The sequence below is a fragment of the Daphnia magna genome, linkage group LG4 (genome assembly GCF_020631705.1).
Source record: "Daphnia magna isolate NIES linkage group LG4, ASM2063170v1.1, whole genome shotgun sequence".
NCBI classification, from domain to species: domain Eukaryota; kingdom Metazoa; phylum Arthropoda; class Branchiopoda; order Diplostraca; family Daphniidae; genus Daphnia; species Daphnia magna.
Window position 1 is genome coordinate 13,215,153 of NC_059185.1, and position 22,643 is coordinate 13,237,795.

At 37.6% G+C, this 22,643-nt stretch overlaps 2 protein-coding genes and 2 long non-coding RNA genes across 19 annotated transcripts in view; 1 reads left to right on the top strand and 3 right to left on the bottom strand.

Moving 5' to 3' along the window:
* Positions 1 to 2,101: 2,101 nt before the first annotated feature.
* The window catches only part of LOC116920392, a 35,767-nt gene continuing 15,225 nt past the window's right edge, over positions 2,102 to 22,643 (top strand). For all 3 annotated transcript variants that reach the window (XM_045172088.1, XM_045172087.1, XM_045172090.1), the window contains exons 1-12: positions 2,102 to 2,985; positions 3,053 to 3,266; positions 3,896 to 4,154; positions 4,231 to 4,387; positions 7,837 to 8,063; positions 8,347 to 8,496; positions 8,587 to 8,791; positions 9,073 to 9,191; positions 9,280 to 9,359; positions 9,494 to 9,652; positions 9,727 to 9,786; positions 9,995 to 10,233. The gene's annotated coding sequence lies outside the window, so the exon portion shown is untranslated. The remainder of the gene's footprint in view (positions 2,986 to 3,052; positions 3,267 to 3,895; positions 4,155 to 4,230; positions 4,388 to 7,836; positions 8,064 to 8,346; positions 8,497 to 8,586; positions 8,792 to 9,072; positions 9,192 to 9,279; positions 9,360 to 9,493; positions 9,653 to 9,726; positions 9,787 to 9,994; positions 10,234 to 22,643) is intronic.
* LOC116920239 (putative ankyrin repeat protein RF_0381) lies at positions 4,742 to 7,623 on the bottom strand. The gene is made up of 5 exons (XM_045172093.1): positions 7,233 to 7,623; positions 6,623 to 7,132; positions 6,433 to 6,557; positions 5,846 to 6,370; positions 4,742 to 5,774 (listed from the first exon to the last, which is right to left on the bottom strand). The coding sequence occupies exons 3-5, from the start codon at positions 6,505 to 6,507 to the stop codon at positions 4,998 to 5,000; spliced, it is 1,377 nt and encodes a 458-aa protein (XP_045028028.1). The 5' UTR covers positions 6,508 to 6,557; positions 6,623 to 7,132; positions 7,233 to 7,623; the 3' UTR covers positions 4,742 to 4,997.
* On the bottom strand, positions 13,012 to 14,325 carry LOC116920496. Its single transcript, XR_006645276.1, has 2 exons — positions 13,292 to 14,325; positions 13,012 to 13,221 (listed from the first exon to the last, which is right to left on the bottom strand). It is a non-coding gene; the product is annotated as an uncharacterized LOC116920496 (long non-coding RNA).
* On the bottom strand, positions 17,375 to 21,565 carry LOC116920398. 14 transcript variants are annotated; one of them, XR_006645217.1, is made up of 6 exons: positions 20,790 to 21,559; positions 20,146 to 20,727; positions 19,829 to 20,080; positions 19,286 to 19,735; positions 18,821 to 19,224; positions 17,375 to 17,392 (listed from the first exon to the last, which is right to left on the bottom strand). It is a non-coding gene; the product is annotated as an uncharacterized LOC116920398 (long non-coding RNA). The 14 variants fall into 14 exon arrangements; XR_006645216.1 differs by lacking the exon at positions 17,375 to 17,392 and adding an exon at positions 17,527 to 17,773; XR_006645222.1 differs by lacking the exon at positions 17,375 to 17,392 and having other exon boundaries at positions 18,254 to 19,224; positions 20,790 to 21,384; positions 21,470 to 21,565.

Consider the following 22,643-nt stretch of genomic DNA (forward strand, 5'->3'; position numbering starts at 1 on the left):
TAATTTCGATTTTTTGGTATTTAATGAGACTAAATTACAATACAAAAATACACATATTTTATAATTGAAATTAATCTAAATACTAAAATTTCGAGGGAGGGTTTTAGGAGAACATGGCCAAGATTAATATTTGTAAAGCTCATGTAGAAAACAAAACTTTGCAATTTGTTTTAGGTTAGATTGGCATTTTGGGCTTTTCCGACCAGACTATAAGATTTAATTTACTGGTCAGGTTTATCAGCAGGGAAAAGTGTTTCTTACGCAACTATTCGAGATCAACGGCCAATAATGAAGAGCTTTCGATCCTATGAATAATTATGACATTTTCCATTTGCCATCATTGGCTCTATGATATAAATAAAAAATCTCGATTTCCTATGCTTTGTTTTTATTAATTTAAAATATTTTCTTTGTGATTTTTGGATGTGAAATATTTCCATTTTTGGTTATATAAATCTTATTCGTTATCGTCGTATTACCATGTGCTTATCTACATGTAGTCATCAACGAATATGCGCCACTGCTCGTATCGATGATCAAGTATCCCCCCCTCCTCCTTTTTTTTTCTATTTGTATGTTGTTTTTTTTGTTTTTTTTTACTGCCCCCCTAAGCAGGAGACGTTTCTTCTATTTTAAATTCATGATCTAACCTTCTGTTAATTCCGTCAATTGCCTTTCGACAAAATGAACTGAATAAACCAGGTTAATTATTTCTTATGTAAGCCACCTCTTTTTGTAGTTCATTTCTACGCATTTTGAATTTTCTGCAAACAAACCGACAAGTGTTTACATTTCTTTAAAAACCTATTAATGTTAGCCCAACATATGAGGCAGTTGACTGGGAACAACAAAGTTTTCAAATTATCAGCTGGGATTTTTCCGTTGGCTAATCCACTTATCTTGACGTGTATTGTCGCTGTTTGGCCCAATTTTTTAAACAGCAATTTTCAACTACGTACGAAATAGGGACTGATTTAAAGGCTTCAACCTGCAGTCGTGGAGGTCTGGAGGATGGTCTGGACGTGGACGAACCGTTTGCCCATTTCAAATGGCAACGCTGGGCTGTCAATCAAACATGAAAGCAGGCTATGCATGAAAGAGTTTGATTTCCAAAATTGAAAGGGATTCTCTGCCAGCTGGCACAAAAATAGACTTTTTAAGATTTAAACCTGATTCTATTTGACTCTATAGTATCTATCATATAAATTTAAAGTCTTGATCACCTTTGCCTTGTTTTAATTTATTTTATTAATTTAAAATTTTTTCTTGGTGATTATTGGATGTGAAATATTTCCATTTTTGGTTATAGATGTATCCGTTATCGTCGTATTACCATGGAAACAATGAGCATATCTACTCATTTATTTTTTTTAAATGCTGCTCTCCTAAGTAGGATACGTTTCTTCTATTTTAAATTCACGATCTAACATTCCATTGATTCCGTCAATTGCGTTTCGAACAAACGAACTGAATTAACCAAGCTCGACCCGGCTCGACCAAGCTTATATTATTTCAAGCAGTTAGCAACCCCCTCTTTTTTTAAATCGCTTCTACGCATTTTGAATTTTCTACAAAGAAATCGACAAAAGTGTTTACATTTCTTTTTCAACCTGTTAATGTCAGCCCAATATCTGTGGCATTTGACTGGGAACGACAAAGTTTTGAAACAATCAGCCGGGATTTTTTCGTTGGCCAATCCACTTATCTTGACGTTTGTGTCGACGCTTTTTGGCCCAATCTTCGTTACAGCGATTTTTAAATGTTTACGAAATAGGGGCTGATTTAAAGGCTACAACGTGGGCGGGCCATTTGACAAGACGAATACCATAGGAGTTGGGCATCCGCCATTGTCTCCTACAGAAAGCCTTGCATTTACGTGGCCATGTTACCAACTGCGACATGTCTGAATCTCATTCACCTTATTTGTTACCAATATTTTTGCCATCGCTGTTTCTTTATAAGATTTAAATTCGTGCTGGATGTTGAGGATGATGGAATTACGTTTTGTTCTTGTATTCTCCCCCCCCCCATGTGTTTCCTAGTAAACAATAGCCTATTTCTCAATACAAAACCAGAGTCGTAGAGGGTTTCCATATAATATCCATTTCCACGAGCCCATTTTCTTGCCTTAACGGTGCAAGTTGGCAACGTTGCTAATGGGGCGTATTCTAGAGCTCGAAGTCGAAGAAGGAGATGTGTTGGATTATTGTGGCTCTTGTATGTTTATTAGGTTTTAGATGACTTTGATTTGGAATTAAATGTGTGGATTGGTACAGAATGTGATTCACAATGTGTACAACTTACCTTCATAATGATTACTTAAAATGATATCATTTAGAAGTGGTTGGTTTTTGGATGCTAGTTGGATCGTGAGCGAGAAAAAGCCACGACCCGATCGCCATTTAAAATTGAGACATACGTGGGTGGCTTTGATACGGTCTGGCTGTTGCATCATGGCAGACTTATTGTTCTGTCCAAAGGTAGTTGTTTTTCTTTTATCAGTTCTATTTACTGTATTGTTTGTTTGGTTTTTCTAGTTTTGTTTGCTAGCTGTTATTCGACAATTCTAGCCCGACTTCTGTTTCCTACCTCTCATTTTCCATGTCACCCACTCACTTTATCCACCGTTTTCTGTTTTCTCGTTGCGTTTCGACTACGAGCTGAGCTTTTCCAATTGCTGCGCATTTTGGTTTACTGTTTGGGTTATTGGGATTCGTTGCTGGAAGAAAAAGTCGCTCAGATAAAAAACACAGAACAAAACCATCTTGTTAGCACTTGTAGTGGAAAGCAAAGAATTCCCGCGTGAAATTCTGATCATTTAAATGCTATTTTGTGTTCTATGAATAATCTGTGTTCTTTGGAAATACAGATACTCTTACATGATTATATTTTCCAATCGAAATGATTGAACAGCGTTTCCATCCAGCCATCACATCACATGTCGTCGAATAAAGAAAGGTGTGGCACCAACCAAAGAAATTTGAGGTAAATGAAATAAAAATTTAGTTGTTTCGTCAGTTGTTAAAATGCCTTCTATTTTCTTGTTCTACAGTCGCCACAAAGAGGCATTGAACCAAGACGTCTCGTTTGAACGGACGTCAAGTGTTTCTGGAGGCATGTCCCTGTTTGCGTGCTCGCATCATACGGATCCGTGCCATAACCCACAGCCGCTTCAGAGAAATCCATTGGACGTTATCCATGTCGCTGAACAGCCAGTGGCAAACACTATAGGGATCATCATCTTGCAACATTACTATATGAAACAGGTGATAATGTGATAATCCAGTTAAAGATATGTTTCTCAGTTAGTATATTAGATGACTGGATCCTACACCCCCCCCACAATCCAAAAAAGAAGGTTTTAAAAAATTTTTTTAAAAAAAAAAAAAAATTTTTTTTTTTTTTTTTTTTTTTTTTTTTTTTTTTTTTTTTTTTTTTTTTTTTAAAAAAAAAAAAAAAAAAGGTTTAGTTTAAGGAGTTTTTGGATATAATGTTAGAACTACCTTCTGTTTTGTTTCATGGTTTTAAGGTTTTAATGTTTTTAGTGGTTCATTCCTGAATAGTATGTTTAGTACTACGGAAAAACTAAAAAAGGATTGTAGGAGAGGTGAAAGGACAGCGGTCGATTGTAGAGGTTTCTTTTATTTCTGCTATAGCAGTATTAAAATATTCTAAACTCCCAATTAGTTCCACCGATTAAGAAGCCTTGTTTTTTTACCTACCCGAAGCAAACGAGGCAAGTCTGCTCAAAGCAACTACTTGATCTCCGTGTTTCACATTTGAAAATCTAGTGGTGACTATTTCCTGTATTTAGACTTTTCCTGGAACTTAACCTTGGGTAATGCGCCCATCGTTTCGTGCAGCTTAGTTTAATTCGATTTTTTTCTTTTCGTAGGTCACTCGAAAACGCATGCAACATTCCATGTTTCGCTCACGACTGGGGCAAAGGGGGAAAAAAGAAAAAGAAATTTGTCACGTGCCACGCCAGTACCTTCCGGTTGTAAGATGGTCAAGGGTAAATCATGTGGAGACAGGGGCTGACCCTTGTGACGGACGCCACGAAGGCCACGAAGGACGGAGGAATGACATAATAAAAAAAAAAACAGTCAGAAGGCCGAACCTTTCCCGTAACTAGTGCCATCTGGAGTTGAGGGGTAATAGGCACGACCGTTTTTAAATGAAAAAGGTAAAGAAAATATTTAAAACAACTGCGATTCATTTCTTTTTTAGGCAGCTGCTTTGGTTGAAGTGTCGCCTTTAACAACTCGACGTCCATAAAGGAAATTCGTCCAAAAGCCTCATCTGCTAATTGGCTACCAACAAGGTCGAGATTGGTGAGTGGTCGATGGCCATTTCCAGAAAGCGCCAACTTCATATCTGGTGAGTGGTACACATTTTTCTTTCTATTTTCTTTTCGTCAATTCGCCCTTTCTAAGAAAATGCCTCGAGTCTTCATCTTTTGTGATTCGAGAATACGCTGATTGTTAGTATCGCTTTTCCCTTTTCATTTCTTTTCTACAATGCCTTTTACGCGTATGAGGTCAATTATCGAACTGCGAGAAGCTAGAAATAAAAAATATTCAAGTTTACTGAACCGAGGTTGAATCATGTGTCGAATGTTATCATCCCATTCTACTTCCATTCATTTCAGCGTCGTCTGCTCGATGTTCACGTAGAATTTTGACTTTATTCGATCAGTGGTATTCAACATATAGCTAGAGGGAAGAATGAAAGGTTTTCGTCGATGCACCAACATTTTTGTATTTTTGAAAGTCAACTGTGATGCTCTTTGGGTGTTACAGCACCGAGAGGGAGAGAAATGTGAATTTTTTCATGAGCGAACGTACTTTGCCGCGACGCCAGATCTCCTGCTGCTTCTTATTCTTTTCTCTTTCGCTCATTTTTTTTTTCTGCTCACAGTTGGACGTCCTGTTTCTCTTGAAATGATGTTAAATTTGTTCAACATTGGTCCAGCATCGTAGCCATCGGTTCCAGTGCTAAGTCCGTTTTGGGATTAAAAGTTGAATTGCGTTTTGTAAAATTTGTCTGGAAGGGTTTTCATTCAAGTAATAAAACGCATCCCGTTTCCATCTGTCCTTCGCATTCACGTCGATTCCTTTTTTAATTAAAACTTGAATCGCTTCAAAGAGAGAGATATTTGGAGCTGAATTGTGTTTACACAAAAGATAGAGCGCATTCTGTTCATAGTTGCTCTTCGAATTGACATCGATTCTGTGATCAATTAAAACTTGAATTGCTCCAATTAAGTGTGGGCCAGAATTGTGTCGACACAAATGATGGAGCGCATTCTGTCCATGTTTATCCTTTGCATTCACATCAATTCCCTTGAGGATTAAGAGTTCAATTGCTTCATTTAAATATGGACCTGAATTGTACCGGCACAAATGATAGAGCGCATTCTGTTCATAGTTGTTCTTCGCATTCACGTCGATATTGTGTTCGATTAAGACATTAATTGCTTCAATTAAATTGCTGCCTGAAATATTTCGACACAGGTGATGGAGCGCACACTCGTCATGTGCGTCCTTCGCATTCACGTCGATTTTGTGTTTGATTACAACTCGAATTGCATCAATAAAATTCGGGTTTGAATTGTTCCAACACAAAATATGGAGCGCATTCCGTCCAGTGTCGTTCTTCGCATTCACGTTGATTCCGAGGCGAATCAAGTCTTTGATTCTTTCAATTAGATATGACGGGGAAATTGAACGATCAGCACATAGCCTAAGCAATTCTTCTTCTTTTTCAGCAAGCTGAATTTAACAAATCGAAATTTATTGACATGATTACTCGGAACTGGCAAAAAAAGAAAAATGTATGATACCTTTTCGTTGATGACCTGAATTTTCATCTCCTTCTTATCTTTGTTTTGCGAATAATAAAACGCACTCCGTCCGTCGTTGTCCTCTGTCATCAGATCCAATCCAAGTTTGGTAAAAATTTTTGTTGCGTCGGTTAAATTGGGGCTTGCATTGTATCGACACAAATAATGGAGCGCATTTGATCCATCGTTGGTGGTTGCTTTCGCGTCGATTCCGGATTGAATCAAGATTTGAATTGCTTCAATTAAGTTTTGGCTTGAATGGTATCGACACAAAAAGTGAATTGCATTCAATCCATCGTTGTCCTTTGCATTCACGTCGGTTTTGTTTTCGATGAGAAGTTTAATTGCGTTGGTTAATTTTGGGCTGGAATAGTTTCGACACATAAGATGGAGCGCATTCCTTCCATCATCGTCCTTTGCGTTCAAATTAATTCCGAACTGAATGAAGTTTTTAATTTTTTCCGTTAGATCCAATCGATTGTCACGCCCACACAATTCAAGCAATTCTTTTTCTTTTCCAGCAATCTAAAGTGTATAAATTGAAATTTGTAAAGGTGGTTGTTTGATAAGCATTCAGTTAGTTATACCTTATCTTTGATCGATTTTAATTGGTCGACCACTTGTGTCGATGTCATCCTTTTACCAGGGTAGTATGCCAACATTCTTCTCAATAGTTCATCCTCGTAACAGTCGCGTAATTTGTCATCGATTTCTAGGTAAAGCAAAGAACTCGTTTCAAACCTGAAGCAAAAATCACACACGGATATCGGCTATTACTCTGTCTGTTGATGGGTTTTCCTTCTTTTATATTGTCGGGGATCTCATTTTCATTGGCTAAGGAGCCGTAGAGATGTTGGCCGTTCAACAACAGGGTGCCGAAAACCAGTCCCTGTGCGAAAACGTCACTCTTGTCCGTCTCTTCGTAGCGGTTTTTCTTCTTCGCCTCGTTTACGTTTTCTTGTCGGTTGCAACTCCTGTGCCAACCATGTGCCAATGGGTCGGATTTGACTGGCTGCCCGTCCTCCTTTACTGACGTTTCTGGTCAGTTTAAAATTTGCCCATTTGAGCGTGATCTCACCCTGGCCTGTAGGTCCATCCGAAATCAGGACATTTTCCGGTTTGATGTTCCCGTGAATGAAATTCTTGGAATGGATATGTTCGAGACCTAAAGCCAGTTGAAGCATAGCATCGATACGTTGTGGCATAGGTCCGTTGTATTTTTTGGGATCTTTCGGGTCTAGGAACAGCTGATCTAACGAGGCGTCGCACAATGCAAACGCATAGTATCTGTCCACAAACACACACACACACACACAGAGAGCAGAAAAGAAGAAGAAAAAAATTTATTGTTTTGCCTCTGGAGATTTGGAACTTGAAATAATCTTACGTGAAGTTGTCGTCCCTTTCACAGTGAAAAAGTTTGACAATGTTCCGATGATCCAGCTGACGCCAAGACCTTTCTTCGTTGTCGTTGAAGAACTCGAGAAGAACTCTCTTTACTGCGACTGGACGGCGGTCAAATGTTCCCCTTGTAAATGAAGTAATCGTCACCTTGTCCTAATATAGCGTCGCGATCGATTTCAATTCTCATGTTCGCCATATTTTTTATGCACGCAAAAATCAGAAAGTTGTGGAATGTCCGAATTAGCCAGTTGCACTGCAACGAGTGCCTTTTCCTCAGTTCTTATATTTCACAAAAGACCAACGCATTTCGTAGATAACGACAGTTTTTGAACTACCAGAGAGATACCGTTAATCTACTGGCCACATTTATCAGCGAATTAGGTTTTGAACAACACATGCAAGCGTAACTGTAACTTTTCTCCCCTCCCCCCGAATATTCTCATTCCCTTTTCCGTTATACAAATGGGCAAAAAATGGCATCAAAAAAAAAGAATTTTCAAAGATTAATTTATTTACCATTTTCTCTTGAAGTGGCCGCCCAATAAGTTGTTTAACCATTTTTAATTTTTAATTTTTCTGTTTGATAGAAAATGCCAACGTGGAGGAGGAGATGGATGCCACAAAGGGAACATTCACGGATCCTGTTGATGGAACATTTCCGTTCTCGGGATCTGCCGCTTATCCTCCAGTCTGCAAACCCGAGATCGTATGATTTCGTTCAGTGTCGTTGCAACAAGTTCGTACGTTGCAACTGGAAGCGACGTCTGAAAAGCAACGGGTGAAAACTGGTTGATACATCTCACGAATTGTCTTGGTAAGTGCTGGTTAGTCCGTAGAAGAAAATGCTCCTTCAAAGTTTATTTTGAGTGAAATGGAAAAAAAATCAAATTGTATGCTGGTATTTTGCTTCAAAATATCATAAAGCGGAACTGATTGTAGTTGAAGGCTGTGACAGTATTTTCTGATTTCGAGATTTCGTTATTTTCTGATTTCTATTATTGCTGTCAACCAAGGAAATCATGCACTTCCATTCCTTTTAAGTTCCATCACCTACCTTAATTTTTATTCACTTTATAATTTGATTAATTTATAATTAGCTATCGTTTTCGTTTGCCAAATCGGGAAATTCTCTAGAAGAAGAAGAAAAAATGAAATTGGCAACGTCATCGTTAACCCTTCCCCCCCTTCTTTAACTCGGTCGCCATGATGGAATTTGCTCATTCTATAAAACGTTATGGCACAAACAGGTGCAGTCGTCTGATCGATGGCATTCTTTCCAATTTTTCAGTTTTCTTTTTTTTCTTTTCTTTTTTTTTTTCATGAACAACAAAACGAAGAACACAATAATTGAATCGTCGTAATGTTGTGATTATAAACACCAAGCACCCGTCGTTATGTTTCCCGGATAGTTTTATCACTTTAAAAAGAAACGTGGTTTGTGAGCGCCCGTCTCTTCCGTGTATCTGTTGCCATCCACGCTGCTGCCCGTTTTGGTTGGGTGCAATCGAGTGAAATTCGACCTATTGAACAACTGGGCATTGTGTAAGTTACCTGAAACAAATTTGTAAATGTCTTAAACCAGATTGTGAAGAGAATGGACAGCCAACAACTTGGTGTACCATTTTCAGTGGATATCTGCTCAAGAATTTCATTGTTTCGCATAGCAAGAGCTTTGTGTTGTTTAAGTATTTGTTGAATGCATATAGCGTTTCTTCCTGGTACCAGGCACAGACGTTTGTTTTTCTAAATTAAATCCATTTTTCGTTTACGAATGTTTACTTCAAAGTCTAGTAACTATTAATTAGATTTTGTTTCTTTTTTAGACAAGTTTAACGACCGTAATATTTCCGTTCACAGAAATTTACTACAGAAATGCCGGTTACTTCAATAACTATATCGAGATCAACGTGCTGAATGTGGAGACCAAATAACTCCACGTCGGGTGAGTAGCACTAGATTATTATTTTTACTTGACGTGTTAGTTGATCTGTATCATCTTCAGGTGCCCTAATGTGTCCTTTCGAAAATAGGGAGAATTTTTTTTTGTCCATCCCGAGTTCCAGAAACCCGTCGCCCGAAGTTGCAGTTATGAAGGCCGATTACTCAACAGGTATTTTCAATACGTCACATAAAACAAGTGTCGGAGAATGCCTTACGAAATGTTTACCGGCCGTAATGTCGTTAGATGTTTTAACAATTATCATATGTTGATTCTAATCTCGGGTTTTTATTCTCCACTTACAGCAAAGTCCAACGTCAATTGCATTGCTGAAAAATCAAGGCCTTTACCGTTCATGTGTTCCTTTTCTTCCCCACTACGGTTATACGTTTTAGTCACGCAGCCGAATCGAGTTTTTATGGGTTATCAGTATGTGCGATTTTCTTAGGTACCGGTTGGTATAGGTAATTTATTCCAGTTGATGACTTGACATGTTTTTATTTGAAGTGTTTATGGCTGTTTTTTTTATTTATCTCAGTGGGTTCATATCCGGATTGAACCGCCGTCCTTTTAGATCAACATATTGACATTAAAGAAGGTAAACATTCAAAGTCAGGTGCTTTGTTTTATCAATTTTCCGAGTTACAAATCGAATTCTGCATTAAATTGTCCCTCTTCTGAATAATTGTAGCTGCTGTTGCCCAGAACTTGTTGTAAATTAGGTTTAATTGACTTTTACTATATTTTTCTCTTTTTCTAGTAGCATTTTGATTTTGCAAATAAATATTGTATCTTTCCATTCGTAGAAAGAAAGAGTGGATTTCGTTGTGATGGAGGTGAGCTGGTAGTGACTAAGAAAAATTACATCAGAAATCGCTGAACAAGAGCAAAATTTGCCACTACCTTACGTTGTACCAGACACATTGTTTTGGCACTGGAATTTTGTGCCCATTCCCCGTGCAATGTGTGGTCATATTTGACCCTTGCGGAAATGCAGCACTGTCTTCCGTCCCAGCGCAGTGGGAGACAACCATTTGAATACAAGGTTAATCTATCAGCAGGCGTTAAAAAGACAACGAAAGATTTTGTTGTTATTAAAACCTAAACCATAATTAAAGAATCTTACTTGAAATTGTTGTCTTTTCCACAATCGAAGAGTTTCACGATATTCGGATGATCTAATTGTTTCAGAGCTTCTTCCTCTTTGTCGTTATGAAGACGATACACTTCGACTCATTTTACAGCCGCATTTTGGCCTTCGAATTCACCAAGAAAAACCGAGCCGTAGCCACCTTCTCCTAGTGGAGCTGAACCATCGTACCGGGTAGCCATGTCGATTGTGTTTATGCCAAAATAATGTAGGCAAATGCCGTACGAAATGTTTGCCTGTCGTTACATATTTCAACTACTATTATGTTTATTCTAAACTCGGTCTTTATTCTCCACCCATAGCCAAAGAATAAACCATCGTGAATTGCATTGCTTAAAAATCGAGGCTTCTACCTTTCATGTGTTAAGTTTTCTTCCCCATAATGGTTATACGTTTTAGTTGCGCAGCCTAATTGATTTTTCAAGTTTATCAGCATGTGCGATTAGCGCACGTACCGGTTGATATAGATAGGTCTAGTTTATTTCTGTTGGTGACTCGCCGTGTTTTTATTTATAGTGTTTATGGCCGGTTTTTTTATTTATCTCAGTAGGTTCGTGTCCGGATACGTCGTCGTCCTTCTAGCTCAGCATTTTGGCATTTCAGATGAAATAAGGTAAACATTCAAAGTCAGTGTCATGGTGTATCATTATTCCTCGTGACACTCGAATTGTATATTCACCTGTCCCTCTTGTTAATAATTTGGGGAACTGTTGTCCCGAACCAGTTGACACATTACATTTATTATATTTTTATTTATTTTTTTTTTCTTAGTTGCTCTTCGATGTCGCAAATAAATGTTTTTGTATTTTATGTACTGAGGTGAGTTGGCAGTGACTTTTCTTTTCCATTACCCATCGACAAGGCGGTGGAGAGTAACATCGCATTACATGAGGTAAATATAGATATTAAATAAAGTCGTACTGTACTTGTTTGGTTGTAGTTTATAGATGTAAAGAACTGCGTCACAAATGGCTGATCAAGAAATGTAAGAGCAAAATTTGCCTCTACCTTACGTTGTACCATGCACGTTATTCTGGTATTGGAATTTTGTGTTCATTCCCGCCCAATGCATGTTCATGTTGATGTCATGTTTGATCCAAAATGGGCAATATATGGACACCTGTATACTTAACAGCTATGAAGGTATCAACTCTCAATGCAAATTTTAAACTGTGATTTCATATTCATTTCTCAAAGGTGAATGTGATTTCGCTAATAAATTCTGAAAATCCGTCAGAGTGAATGAGACCATGGCTGTTGCTTTTCCATGGTGTTTCATTCGCCATGTGGTAACAACCATTTAACAGCCTGGGATCAGACATGCAAAACCTTTTGAAGTCGATGATCGGGATAAACGCAATAGAAAACAAGGTAGGGTCTACGTAATTTTTCAGCTCCCAATCGTGAATAAGGCTACTTTCGAGACTTTTCAAGGAACAGGTTTTTCGTATTAAATCGAATTGTTCAAAGCGAATTGTTCAAAGCGCAGGAATGAAAATCCGCAATTTAGACTACGTGTGTAAACGTAGGTAACGTCTTTTGGTTATCTCTAGGGCAATCTTAATGCACTTTCTACACGTTCAAAACCTCGCGTCTTGGTCATTTCAAAAAAGATACGTTGCGGATCAGGAGTCACGAACTGTTACTTAAATCCAGAGAAAGGCATGTCTAAACAGATTCCCATCTTTTCCTACATTGGTTTTAAAACTGCCATTCTTTTCAACATGTAATTTTAAATGAAAGCCACTTGTTTGTTTTTGCCTTTCAAGAATTTTCTGTATTCGCAGACAAGATTTCCGAGTCACGTTCTCAATTGATGCGTTGTTTGAACGACAAGAACCTACTGCTATTCGAACTTGTGTCCATCCGTAATTCAACTCGACTCTCAGCAATTTGACACACGCCTATATTATTTCACTTAAACGAAAATGATGGCAGCAAGTGGTACAAGAAATAGGAGAATCAAACTCATTCTGCTGAAAGAAACGTATTGGCAAAATAAACGTTCAGGATCGGGAGGAGCTCCAGATTTTCGTTCATTGAGTTGGTTAAGAGCGCATAGTTGGCGTAATTCGTTTTCTTTTACGGCAATCTGAACAAAATTGAACAGAACAAATCGACAATCATTTACGTGGATGCTAGACGTGTTTAAAATTGTAGTACTGTTTTGATTGGGGATTCCGTTTGGTTGACGAATTCTGCCAATCTATTCCTTTCGTTAGGTTCTTGTCTTGCCAAGTACTCGTCTTCTCTTTCGTTATTCGCGTCTTGTTTGCGCAATTTGCTCTCGGTGTCTGTGATAAAGCAATTTACTGTTTTTTAAGAAGCAATCGTATTATTGTGGCATATTTTGAATGACTCTGGACAACATAGACACGTAGCTCGCATTATTTCTTCTTTAGAAAACATAATTGCAGTACACATTATACGAAATGTATACCAACAAAAACAAATCATTGAAACCCACCAACAGACACGCCTTGGCCGATTGGCTGTTCAGGATCGGGATTATCGTTCAATTTTTGAAGCCGAATGTTCAAAAGTAAATGTAAATCGGGTGGCATGTCCGGCCACGAATCCATCAAATGAGTCGCTGTTCGCTTTTGATTATGCTCGATGTCGACGTCCAGTGCATTCACTATTATAAGAGTATTTTGAGGTTGGCTCATTTTATTCTGTATTTTTTGTTTGCTTTCTTGCCAACTCTTCCTTGGCTACATGTTCCAGTTTTATCTGTTGAATTTGTCAGTTAAGTTATAGTATCCATTTCCATGCATTTCTCTGGTTGTACCGATCTGTTGTTAGGATTACAAAAGCAATTCAGATTTATATTTGATGGACAGCAAAATCTTACAATGAAGTGGGATTTCTCCTCAGCAATATCTATGCAAAGTCAAATATAACACATTTTAAAGTCAAATATTTGTTTGCTCTACACAAAAATTACATATACAATCTCCATGGTACATTCGTCACAGTAGCCACAGCCACAAAAGTATTCAATCTTTTTGTTATCTAAGAAGTAAGGAACAAAGTTTTCAAATACTTGCATTGTGAATGTGCTGGCAACTGGGCCAACATAATTTCAGTAAAATTGCTCTTTGATGTCAAGTTTTTCTTGTCTCATCATTGGGTGTGAAGCTTTCTATTTGAATTTTTAAGGAATTTGTAAATATTGATATATAGGAAACGGTCTTCCGGTTAGGGACTATGCCTTTCACCTCAACGATATACTGAAAACTATGGTAGTCCGAGACTTTGATGTTGATATGATTATAAATTGATGCAATCGATCGAACTCAGACACGAATGATCGGGTGTAGTTGATTACACAGAATATGAATACAAGAAATTGGTGCGTATAACCCGATTAAAAACCCCGATAGTACCCCTTTCTACCACGCTTACCTTGATTTTTACCTCGTTTCCTCACCTGAAACTTGGTTATTCTTCCCTGTCCCATGTGGCGAATTCATTTTTTTCGATTGAGGCGCAAGGTTAATAAACAAGCTAACATTTTTCCTCTGATGACGTTACCTGGGAAAATGCTAAACTTTTTCAATAGGAGAGTTCAACATCGTCCTAGGCTCCTAGTTGCCATATCCTATCTTTTCAGCGGCAACAAAAATGACGAAAATACAAGCGACTACAGTGTCATCGCGTGGTGGAAAAATAAAGCTTGTACTTGCTGCCTGTCGATCATGGAAGAGAACTTATATAAAGCCCTGCACCACGATTTCAATTCTTTTCGACGCTGATCTTCGTCATTGTTGGTTGTGAGTATTCACGTTGTTTAATTTTAATTTTCTTTCAGTCTTTTGTTCATGCTTATTTTTTACCAGAATGTGGTTGTCAAAATTCTTACGTTTTATCATAAGTTATTTTTTAAGTTACCGCATTTGTGTTCAGTTTACAAAATAAAAAATTCTTTCTAGGCAGCATGACTGTAGATGATCCAAGTTTGCATTTCGACAGATCGCATGGTGTTGGCTTAGGAAGTCAAAGTTACTTAAATTTTGAGATTGTGCTGGCCATATTCACTTAAAATTAATTATGCTTGCATTTTAAAATCTATACTTGACAAGTTATTTTGTGAAAATGTGGTCATGTTAAGGTGGCTACTGTGTTTGAGGTGATATAATAGTCGAGATTGAATCAAGTGAAATCCAGTTATTGGTAAGAGTAAGTTTCTTTTTTATGTCTAATTCAATCATTTTAATAATTGTTTCAAAGTAGGGGGAACGCTGTCCATGAGGCTGCACTGTACAATGGACGTCTAGTGATAGTGAGTTTGTTAAACATTGCAAATAGTGATTGAAGGTGAAATTTTTTTTTCTAGGGTTAACTTCTTAATGCCAAAGCAATTTGGGCTACCCTATCTGTATTTTGTGTTTGTGGGATGATGGAATTCAAATATGAATTTGACCAGTGTTTGATGGTGATGCAGCTTGATGACGTGCTACTCCACAAGGAAAGTACCCTAAAATATCTAATAAAAATTTTATTTGTTATCAAAATACTTTGAAAAAGAACAATTAACAATTTCCATCATTAATTATAAGTATATAAAAAATAATTGTTCTATGCAGGCATTTTCTTTCAGGTTTGCAGAAGGTGTGCTCGTGAGTTAAGGTTCTGCTTTTCACTGGTTGTCTGGTGAAGGTAAGAATGCTAACAGGTAAGTTTTCATTGTTTCCGTAAGCCTATGTTAATTCCCGTATTCTTTTCAGAGTTAGCCTGTTGTTTCATGGACCATTTTTCTTGACTGTTATATTAGTTTGCTGCTGTGGTTCACTCTTTGCTTGATTGTTTTTTTTTAGTTTCTGATAATAATGGACTGGTTTCCCAATCTGTGGTTCACTGTTGTGGATATTAAAATTTAAACTGAATTTTTTAGAATGATCTATTGGTTGTCACTTAGATATCTTAATTGGCATTTGGACAAAGTGCAATGTGCTTGCTTGTCTTGATTATCCTGTGGTGGTTTTCTTATTTAGGTGAGTTAAATACTATGATATTTTAAGGTGTGATTAACTCTTGTATAATTCTATCCTAAAGTTAGGCATGTTATACAAAACTGATTATTCATGTGTTATGAATTGAGAAATTTCTTTTCTACGTATTCCGTGGGATAACTTTTTAAAGGTAGAATAATTTTATATCTCAGTTTTGACAAGGCCTGTGAAGCTTGTTTGTCCTTTCGTTGTTACCTGCCATGGTGGTGAGTTTTATGAACTGAAATTTTCATGTGTTGATTATGCACCATGTTACCAGATATTCGTTGTTCCTGCTTGGTGGTCATTGAATGAGAATTGTTAGACAGTGGTGGGAATTGGCAATTTACTTTTTTTTTTTTTTTATGGTCTTAAATCTGTAGGTACCACTTGGGTTTTCCTCGTGGGGACATAGCACAAATGTGAGGTAAGGGGAATATTGGTGCTCAGATTGGGTAAGCAATGTTAAGTTGTTTGCTAATTTTGATAGGTGTGATATTCTTGAAGGATGAATATTTAACTTGGTTGGCATACCATGGTGGTTTGTTGTCATCTTGACCTTTTCTGGTGAGTTTTTTAATAGATAATTGAGTGATCAATATGAAAATTAATAACTGGTTATGGATTTTATCATTTTTCAGGCTTTTTCATTTGTGGAATTCGATGTCCGCCGGTGCTATGTTCTGACTATAAAAGTATCCACGAAGCAACCAAGTAGTTTAACATGGTAAATTTACAATTAGTTAAATATGTTGAAAGTTATTTAATTGTTTATCATTTAATTTTTTAACGGTTTGATTTCTATGTTTTATTTGGCATCTGTCTTAGCCGAAGAGTTCGATAAGCTGGGACTGACGTGTCAGATGAAAAATGTATCATTTATGTTGAAAACGATCCTGAAGACATTCTTTTAGTAAATTTAACAGTACATCCTTGTCACATTCTCTGGCCCTGTTTTACTTAACTTGTGATAATTCCGTGGGGTGGCAGGCCTTTCGTTGGTTATTATAGAAATACTCGGGAGCGATGACCGTTACATGGACATGATATGTATTACATATGTAATGTCATCAGGGGGATAAAGGTCTAAGTTCAATGCAATCAGCTTTGAAGCATTCAATTCTTTTACATAATATTATGTAAGAATGTAAAAGTAAAAATTTCTTTATTGCTAAAATATTTTATGTTGTATTATGTGTTGGAAAATAACTTGCTATACCTGATAATTAACACACCACACTTATTTCTTGTTAATAACTTGTTTTTTAAAATGTAAATCGAATTGATAATAAACTATTTCCAATATAATTTTCTGTGTTTTATAAATTTTACCTAAAATTATTTTTCAATTATGAATTAATTGTAATATTTATTTACTGTAAACATTTTCGGGGGGAATTTTTCTAGAAAAATTTTTTGGGGAAATTTTCGTGGGGAAATTTTTTCCAGAAATATTTTTTTGGGGGAAAATTTTCGTGGGGAAATTTTTTCCAGAAATATTTTTTGGGGGAAAATTTTCCCGGTGGAATTTTTTTCCGGCAATTTTTTTGCCAAAATTTTTCTTCCTCCATAATTTTTCTTTTAAAACACTAATTTAAGCAAAAATAGCAAATTCATTGCCAAATTGTCTATGTGGGATTAGATCCTTAGACTTTTGACTTCCCGTGCCAGTGCTCTACCACTGAGCTACTTCTCACATACTATGTAGGTATTTTTCTTCATCATAACACAAAATCCACTTAGAGCCTAAAAATTTTTTTTCGAGTATCGACTTGAGGATTCATGGACCATTCATGGCACAACGGACGGACGATGGCCTGGGAACTTGACAGTGTATCTCCCAGATCTTTGTCCCCACTCGAAGTGGTGGCGTGGTGGTCTGGGGAACCAACCCGGCTCAGCTGCCCTGGGAACTTGACGGTGCATCTTCTAGATCCATGCCCAACTACCCCACTCCATGTGGCCATGTGATGGTCTGGCGAACACGGCTAAGCTGCTTTGGCAATTCGACGATGTATTGCTTGAATCTCTGCCAGTACTCCAAGTGGCCATGTGGTTAGCTACACGTCAGGAATATTAAAGGACAACCCTCTTTGTGATTAAAAGACTTGGAACATTTGGAATGTAAAATGCTTCAGCATACTATGGTCAAATACTATTACACATAGACACTGTGAAAAGTAATGGAAAATTATTTCAAGTAAGATGATCAAATATATTTTGTTGTAACAGCTAATGGCGATAACAACAATATTTAGAGCAATTCACAACATTTGTTCGAAACACAATATCATATTGACACAATCATATTTCAGCCGAAAACAATTGAGTAACTAGAGTAAGAAATAATTAATGACTTGTCAATCAGCTTCTCAAGCGTCATCTATCGGGAATTTGTTGATGTAATGAAACACAATGAGCCGGCATTACTGACGCGCATCCTACGAAAATTGTGCAATTTTTACTAGTTTAATGGCAATGGACCGTTGTCATGGATTTCAGGTCCTGCAATCATTTCCCGATTGATGTTAAATCGACAAAAGTATATTTTAACAATCACGTTCAACGAAGAATTTCAATGGAATGACTATCAGATATTCGTTTAATTAGCTCGCTTCTCCTGTCTTCGTGTTCTTGATGCTGCTCTAGACCAATTTTTGAATTCCCTGAAATAACACTGCAATCCTAACCTTTCAGCAACAGAGGGTGTTTACTTACTATGATTTAGTTTTTCCTACGGATTAAACGATCAAGATTTTTTTGTTTAGTATAGAACTAAGATAAGCTGATAACAGATGGCGTTCTCCAGTTGATAGCAATACGAAAACAAAACCGACGAACTGTTGGGACATACAGCGAAAACAAGAGAAATAACAATATAACATTTCTGTCGGATAAAACGAAGGGAAAAACGATAGAAACCCAATGAAAATTAAGTATATTTAAAAATTAAATTAATTTGTCATGAAGACAATCACTATGGCCCATGGTAAAGAAATAACATTCAGTCGCACGTTTGTTGTGTACGAAGTCCACGTCAGCTTTGGTTTGTCCTAATAAACACTGGTAACGCTAAATGAACAAAGCTTTCGATTGAAAAGAAAAATAACACAACGACAAATGTGAATTTTGGTCTTGTCGCACGAGTTGGTAAGATCAAGGAATAGGACGTTAACAATGGCCTCCCACTCTTAGTGCAATCGCAGCAAAAATGGCGCCAAAATATGGAAAGATGACAATAAAAGCAAATACATATACAAAATAAAGGCGGGTATGATAGTCGTATCTGAGCAACGATTCATCAAATGCATTGTTTTACTACATTTTAGGGGAGTTGGCATCTTCAAAAATTAAAGGAAAACGGAAACGATTGCAATAACAAATCTCACAGCCGAAAGACGGGGAGTCGTCAAGGTTTCAGGGATTTCCCTATACTCACAGTGCAATTACACATGCAAACAAAAGAGATGAAATGTCTAAAGACTCACCTGGAAGTGGAATAGAGAATTTCTTTTATTTAAACACAGCACACATCAATACCACGGAATGGCAATCAGCTGATCGTTTTGTCATTTCGTTTACTATTTTCACTTGTTAATAAAAACGAACATGGTGCACTAAGTGAAGGAGCATTAGGCTTGTCCAGACTGTTCAGCACCAATCCATCGACGACGTAGTTCACACATTTTTTTTTTCACAATTAATGCAGCAACTGATAAGACACATGACTGTCACAATGAGACAGAAAACGCCAGCACAAAGAATTGTCACGACCATGAAAACGCAACAAGTCAAGATCACCACGTTAAATGACCTTATGTTTTCTTCTGCCCGTAAATGTAAAACACTCCAACAGTGATGCCAAATTTATTGCTTTTCGACTCTATTAAAACTAAATTAATAAACCTGATTCAAATGTAATTTATTGATATTTTGTTACATAAACGCCTTACCTTTCATGGTAGAGAGGTAGACTACTTTCTAATTTGGAACGATCTGTTTTGTTGTTGTCGCCGCGTCATCTATGGTTGATTTTTAGAAACACGAAAATAAACCCGCGCAAGTTTCAAAATCGTTTTTACGTTGGTCCGTGACAGGATCAGTGACAAAAAACATCTGATCAATTAGTTACAAAATATGACAAGAAAATAATTTATAGAGAACTAGAATTATGTTATCAGTTACGAGCAGCAGCATCTTTTTATGCAGTCATCATTTTTATGCAGTTTTCAGAGCATCTTTTTATCAAGATTTCCTATTCCATTTGATATCCATCCATCCATCCATCCATCCATCCATCCATCCATCCAATCATCCATCCATCCATCCATCCATCCATCCATCCATCCATCCATCCATCCATCGGGTGAAAATACCCCTGTTTCCATCACCAAAGCCTCTTCCTGGAAAGAAACAGGAATTTCTTCATGTGAAAACTCGAGTGCCCAGTCACCCCGTTATGTTCAAGCCGGTCAAGATCCAGTCTGCGTCATCACCTGTGGCGACCGTCACAAACGCAATTGCATACAAATTTGGATCCCATTCGCGAATTCCGGTCAGAAATCACGGAAAGCCGTTTAAAAAGGAGAGCCCTGCTGATCCTCTTCCGGATTTGGCCTGTTACCTCCTTCCTAACTGTCGTCCCAAAGCTTCACTGAACGATTTCCCATTGATTCCGTATAATAGGATTGACATCAAATCTGCTGATGAAGGACTCCTTGTCCAGTCACAAGAGATTGTGTGGGACCCTGAAGAATAAGAGGAGGAATTGAAACAGTTTGAAATGATTGAACCTTCCATTCGTAATGAATACGTGCATGTCCTTGTAACGTCCCTGAAGAACAACTCCATTGCCATCGTTTCCAGGCGTCCATCGTTTCGGCGGAACAGCTGAGTATTAAATTCCAGAGGGGCAAAGAAGATGAAGGCTCAGCAGGAGGCGAGAAAGGCGCTACAAGAAGCTCGACTTGCTCATTGGTTCCAGCTGAAAGATACAGAGGCTGTTGATGGGATGCCCATTTCTACAACAAGCGTGGAAATTTCTTCAGCTTGTCCATTTCTTACAGTAATTTGCCACGATTTAATAAAACAGGGAAGAAACAAATAAATCGTCGGATAGACAAAAACGGCTCCAGGCCACAGCGAACGCAAGCTAATAGACGATCATTTAGACGGGCTACTCGCTAATCGAAAAATCACGAAGAATAGCCGAAGAAAATGTAGGATGAAAACAAAAAACTAATCTTGGCATTGGAAAACGAACCAAGGTGTACCGTGTCCCGCGTTCGATTGACGATGCAAGAACGAGAAATTCGCTGCCCGTTTGGAAGCATAGAAAGAAAGATCTGGGCTTCTGCCTGCTTCATCATTCAATCAAATTTTGTCCTTGCAGCACCTGTAAAGCAAGAAACAATGGCATTAAACTGTATCCAACAACAACAAATTAAAGGACAATACCTTAATTTTCCATTTGTTTAAGATGAATAGATGATGGATGAACGGAATCATCGGCAACCTTCGGGAAAGCAATACAAGTTTACCGCATCCACTACGATCCTTGGATTCACAGTTACAAAGAGTCGCAATGTAAAAAGGTTCATTTGACTTCCCTGTTCATGAAGTGACCTAGAATGCTCTCACAAAAAGGCTTCAATACAATAATTATTAAGGTAGATGTTCAGCTAATAGACTTATAACGTACGTAAAACAAGTGGCATTAAATTCAGATCAGAATTTTAGAAACCAATAGTTGGAAATTAAATTATTTTGTTAAATGTTGATTGATTGTTCAACTTATGATCTCACAGATTGAAACTTGTCAAAGACAACAGTTACGTGCGGCATCTCTGTTGTTTTCGCTATTCTTGCGATGACGTGTGGACTGGTGGATGCCGATTGTTGCTACAAGCAAACCGATTGCTGTTGTCTGGATGGAACAGCTGAACTCCGTACTCCGGGGTTGGATGTTGCAACATATTGGTCTGCAACTGCGAAGGCGGTTATCATCAGGGAACCGAAGTGGGCATAGCATCGTTGAATAACGCCACGGGCCCTAATGCGAAGGTTAAAATGTGACTGGATAGCATCACAACAGAGAATTCCATGGGATGGGAGCTCTCCTATTTAGTGGCTCAAACCATGAATTTAATCAGCCAAAGACGATTCTAGCTGAGCAATCCAGCCCAATCAATCTGCCGCTAATAACGAAGAAAATTTCTCTTCTGGTTTTGTCTAAATAGAATTAAGAAAAAAACAAACAAATAATACAATTACGTTTTACCCACTTGCTCAGACTTCTAAATTGCCTAGCTTTATTTTAATTAACTTGCCTTTGTATTTCTTTCTAATTAAAATTCCCTTTCACGTGATTCAGATAATGGCAGGCGTAAAGTATTTCGAACGCCAAATGAAACCCAATCGTCGTCAACTGCTATATGACGAATTTCGTAATATTCTGCGAATTTAAAAACGATGGAAACAATATGCAGAACAAATTAAAATGAAAAAATGAAGATTAAGTTAACAATAGTGTTTAATTTTCGTGTTACCATTTCAATTAGAAGAAGAATCGATGAAAGTTGGTTGTGCAATCCCGGTCTAAAGCTATTTATTGTGTGGAGTTGGTTGGTCAAAATATTCACGAATATTTCTTTGTATTGAGCAAATCTCGGTGAAAGCTCCACCAAACTTGTCGCCAGTTTTTCTTCAGATTAATCTTTCCACATCTCCGAAAGTCTTTCACGAGTCTCTTTCCAGAACATCTTCGATGATTATCGCTAAAGTCTTCGTCCCAAGCGTGTCTGCCAGTCTTTCAACGAGCACCAGACTTTGGTGAAGGTTGTTCATCTAAAATCAAAACAAGAGTCAATAACCAAAATGACCAATTTGGTGCAAAAATTACTGACCTGCCCGTTCAACGTACTCACAACGAAACTTCCAAAAGGTGTTGAAGTAGGAAAACAGAGTTCTATTCAGTTCGTCGAGAAAGACACAGAACAAGTTCAGGAATCAAACTTGTTCCAAAAAGGATATGGCTAGTCGCACGTTTTTCAGGGGAATTTAGACGCACATCTTGCTGCTGTGATTCATCATGCAGTCGAATCGCATTAGCAGTCTCTTCCTGGATTTATTCTGCACAGAAAAAGAACAACAACCAAGATAATTTTCTACGCAAGACCTTCAAAACAACACGAACAACATGAAGAATTTAAACGATAGTTACATATTTTTGAGTTCCAATGACTCCGGACGAGACACGTTCGCTTCCAGTTGAACATTTTAAGCCACCGGAACTGCCTTGGAATTCTGACT

Bases quoted from the DNA above. Each gene is read 5' to 3' on its own strand.
- LOC116920239 (XM_045172093.1), bottom strand. From the start codon at position 6,507: ATGTTGGCATACTACCCTGGTAAAAGGATGACATCGACACAAGTGGTC. The intron at 6,371-6,432 runs GTATAACTAACT...TATACACTTTAG, and splicing joins TAAAATCGATCAAAGATAAG to ATTGCTGGAAAAGAAAAAGA. The intron at 5,775-5,845 runs GTATCATACATT...TGTTAAATTCAG, and splicing joins TTCAGGTCATCAACGAAAAG to CTTGCTGAAAAAGAAGAAGA.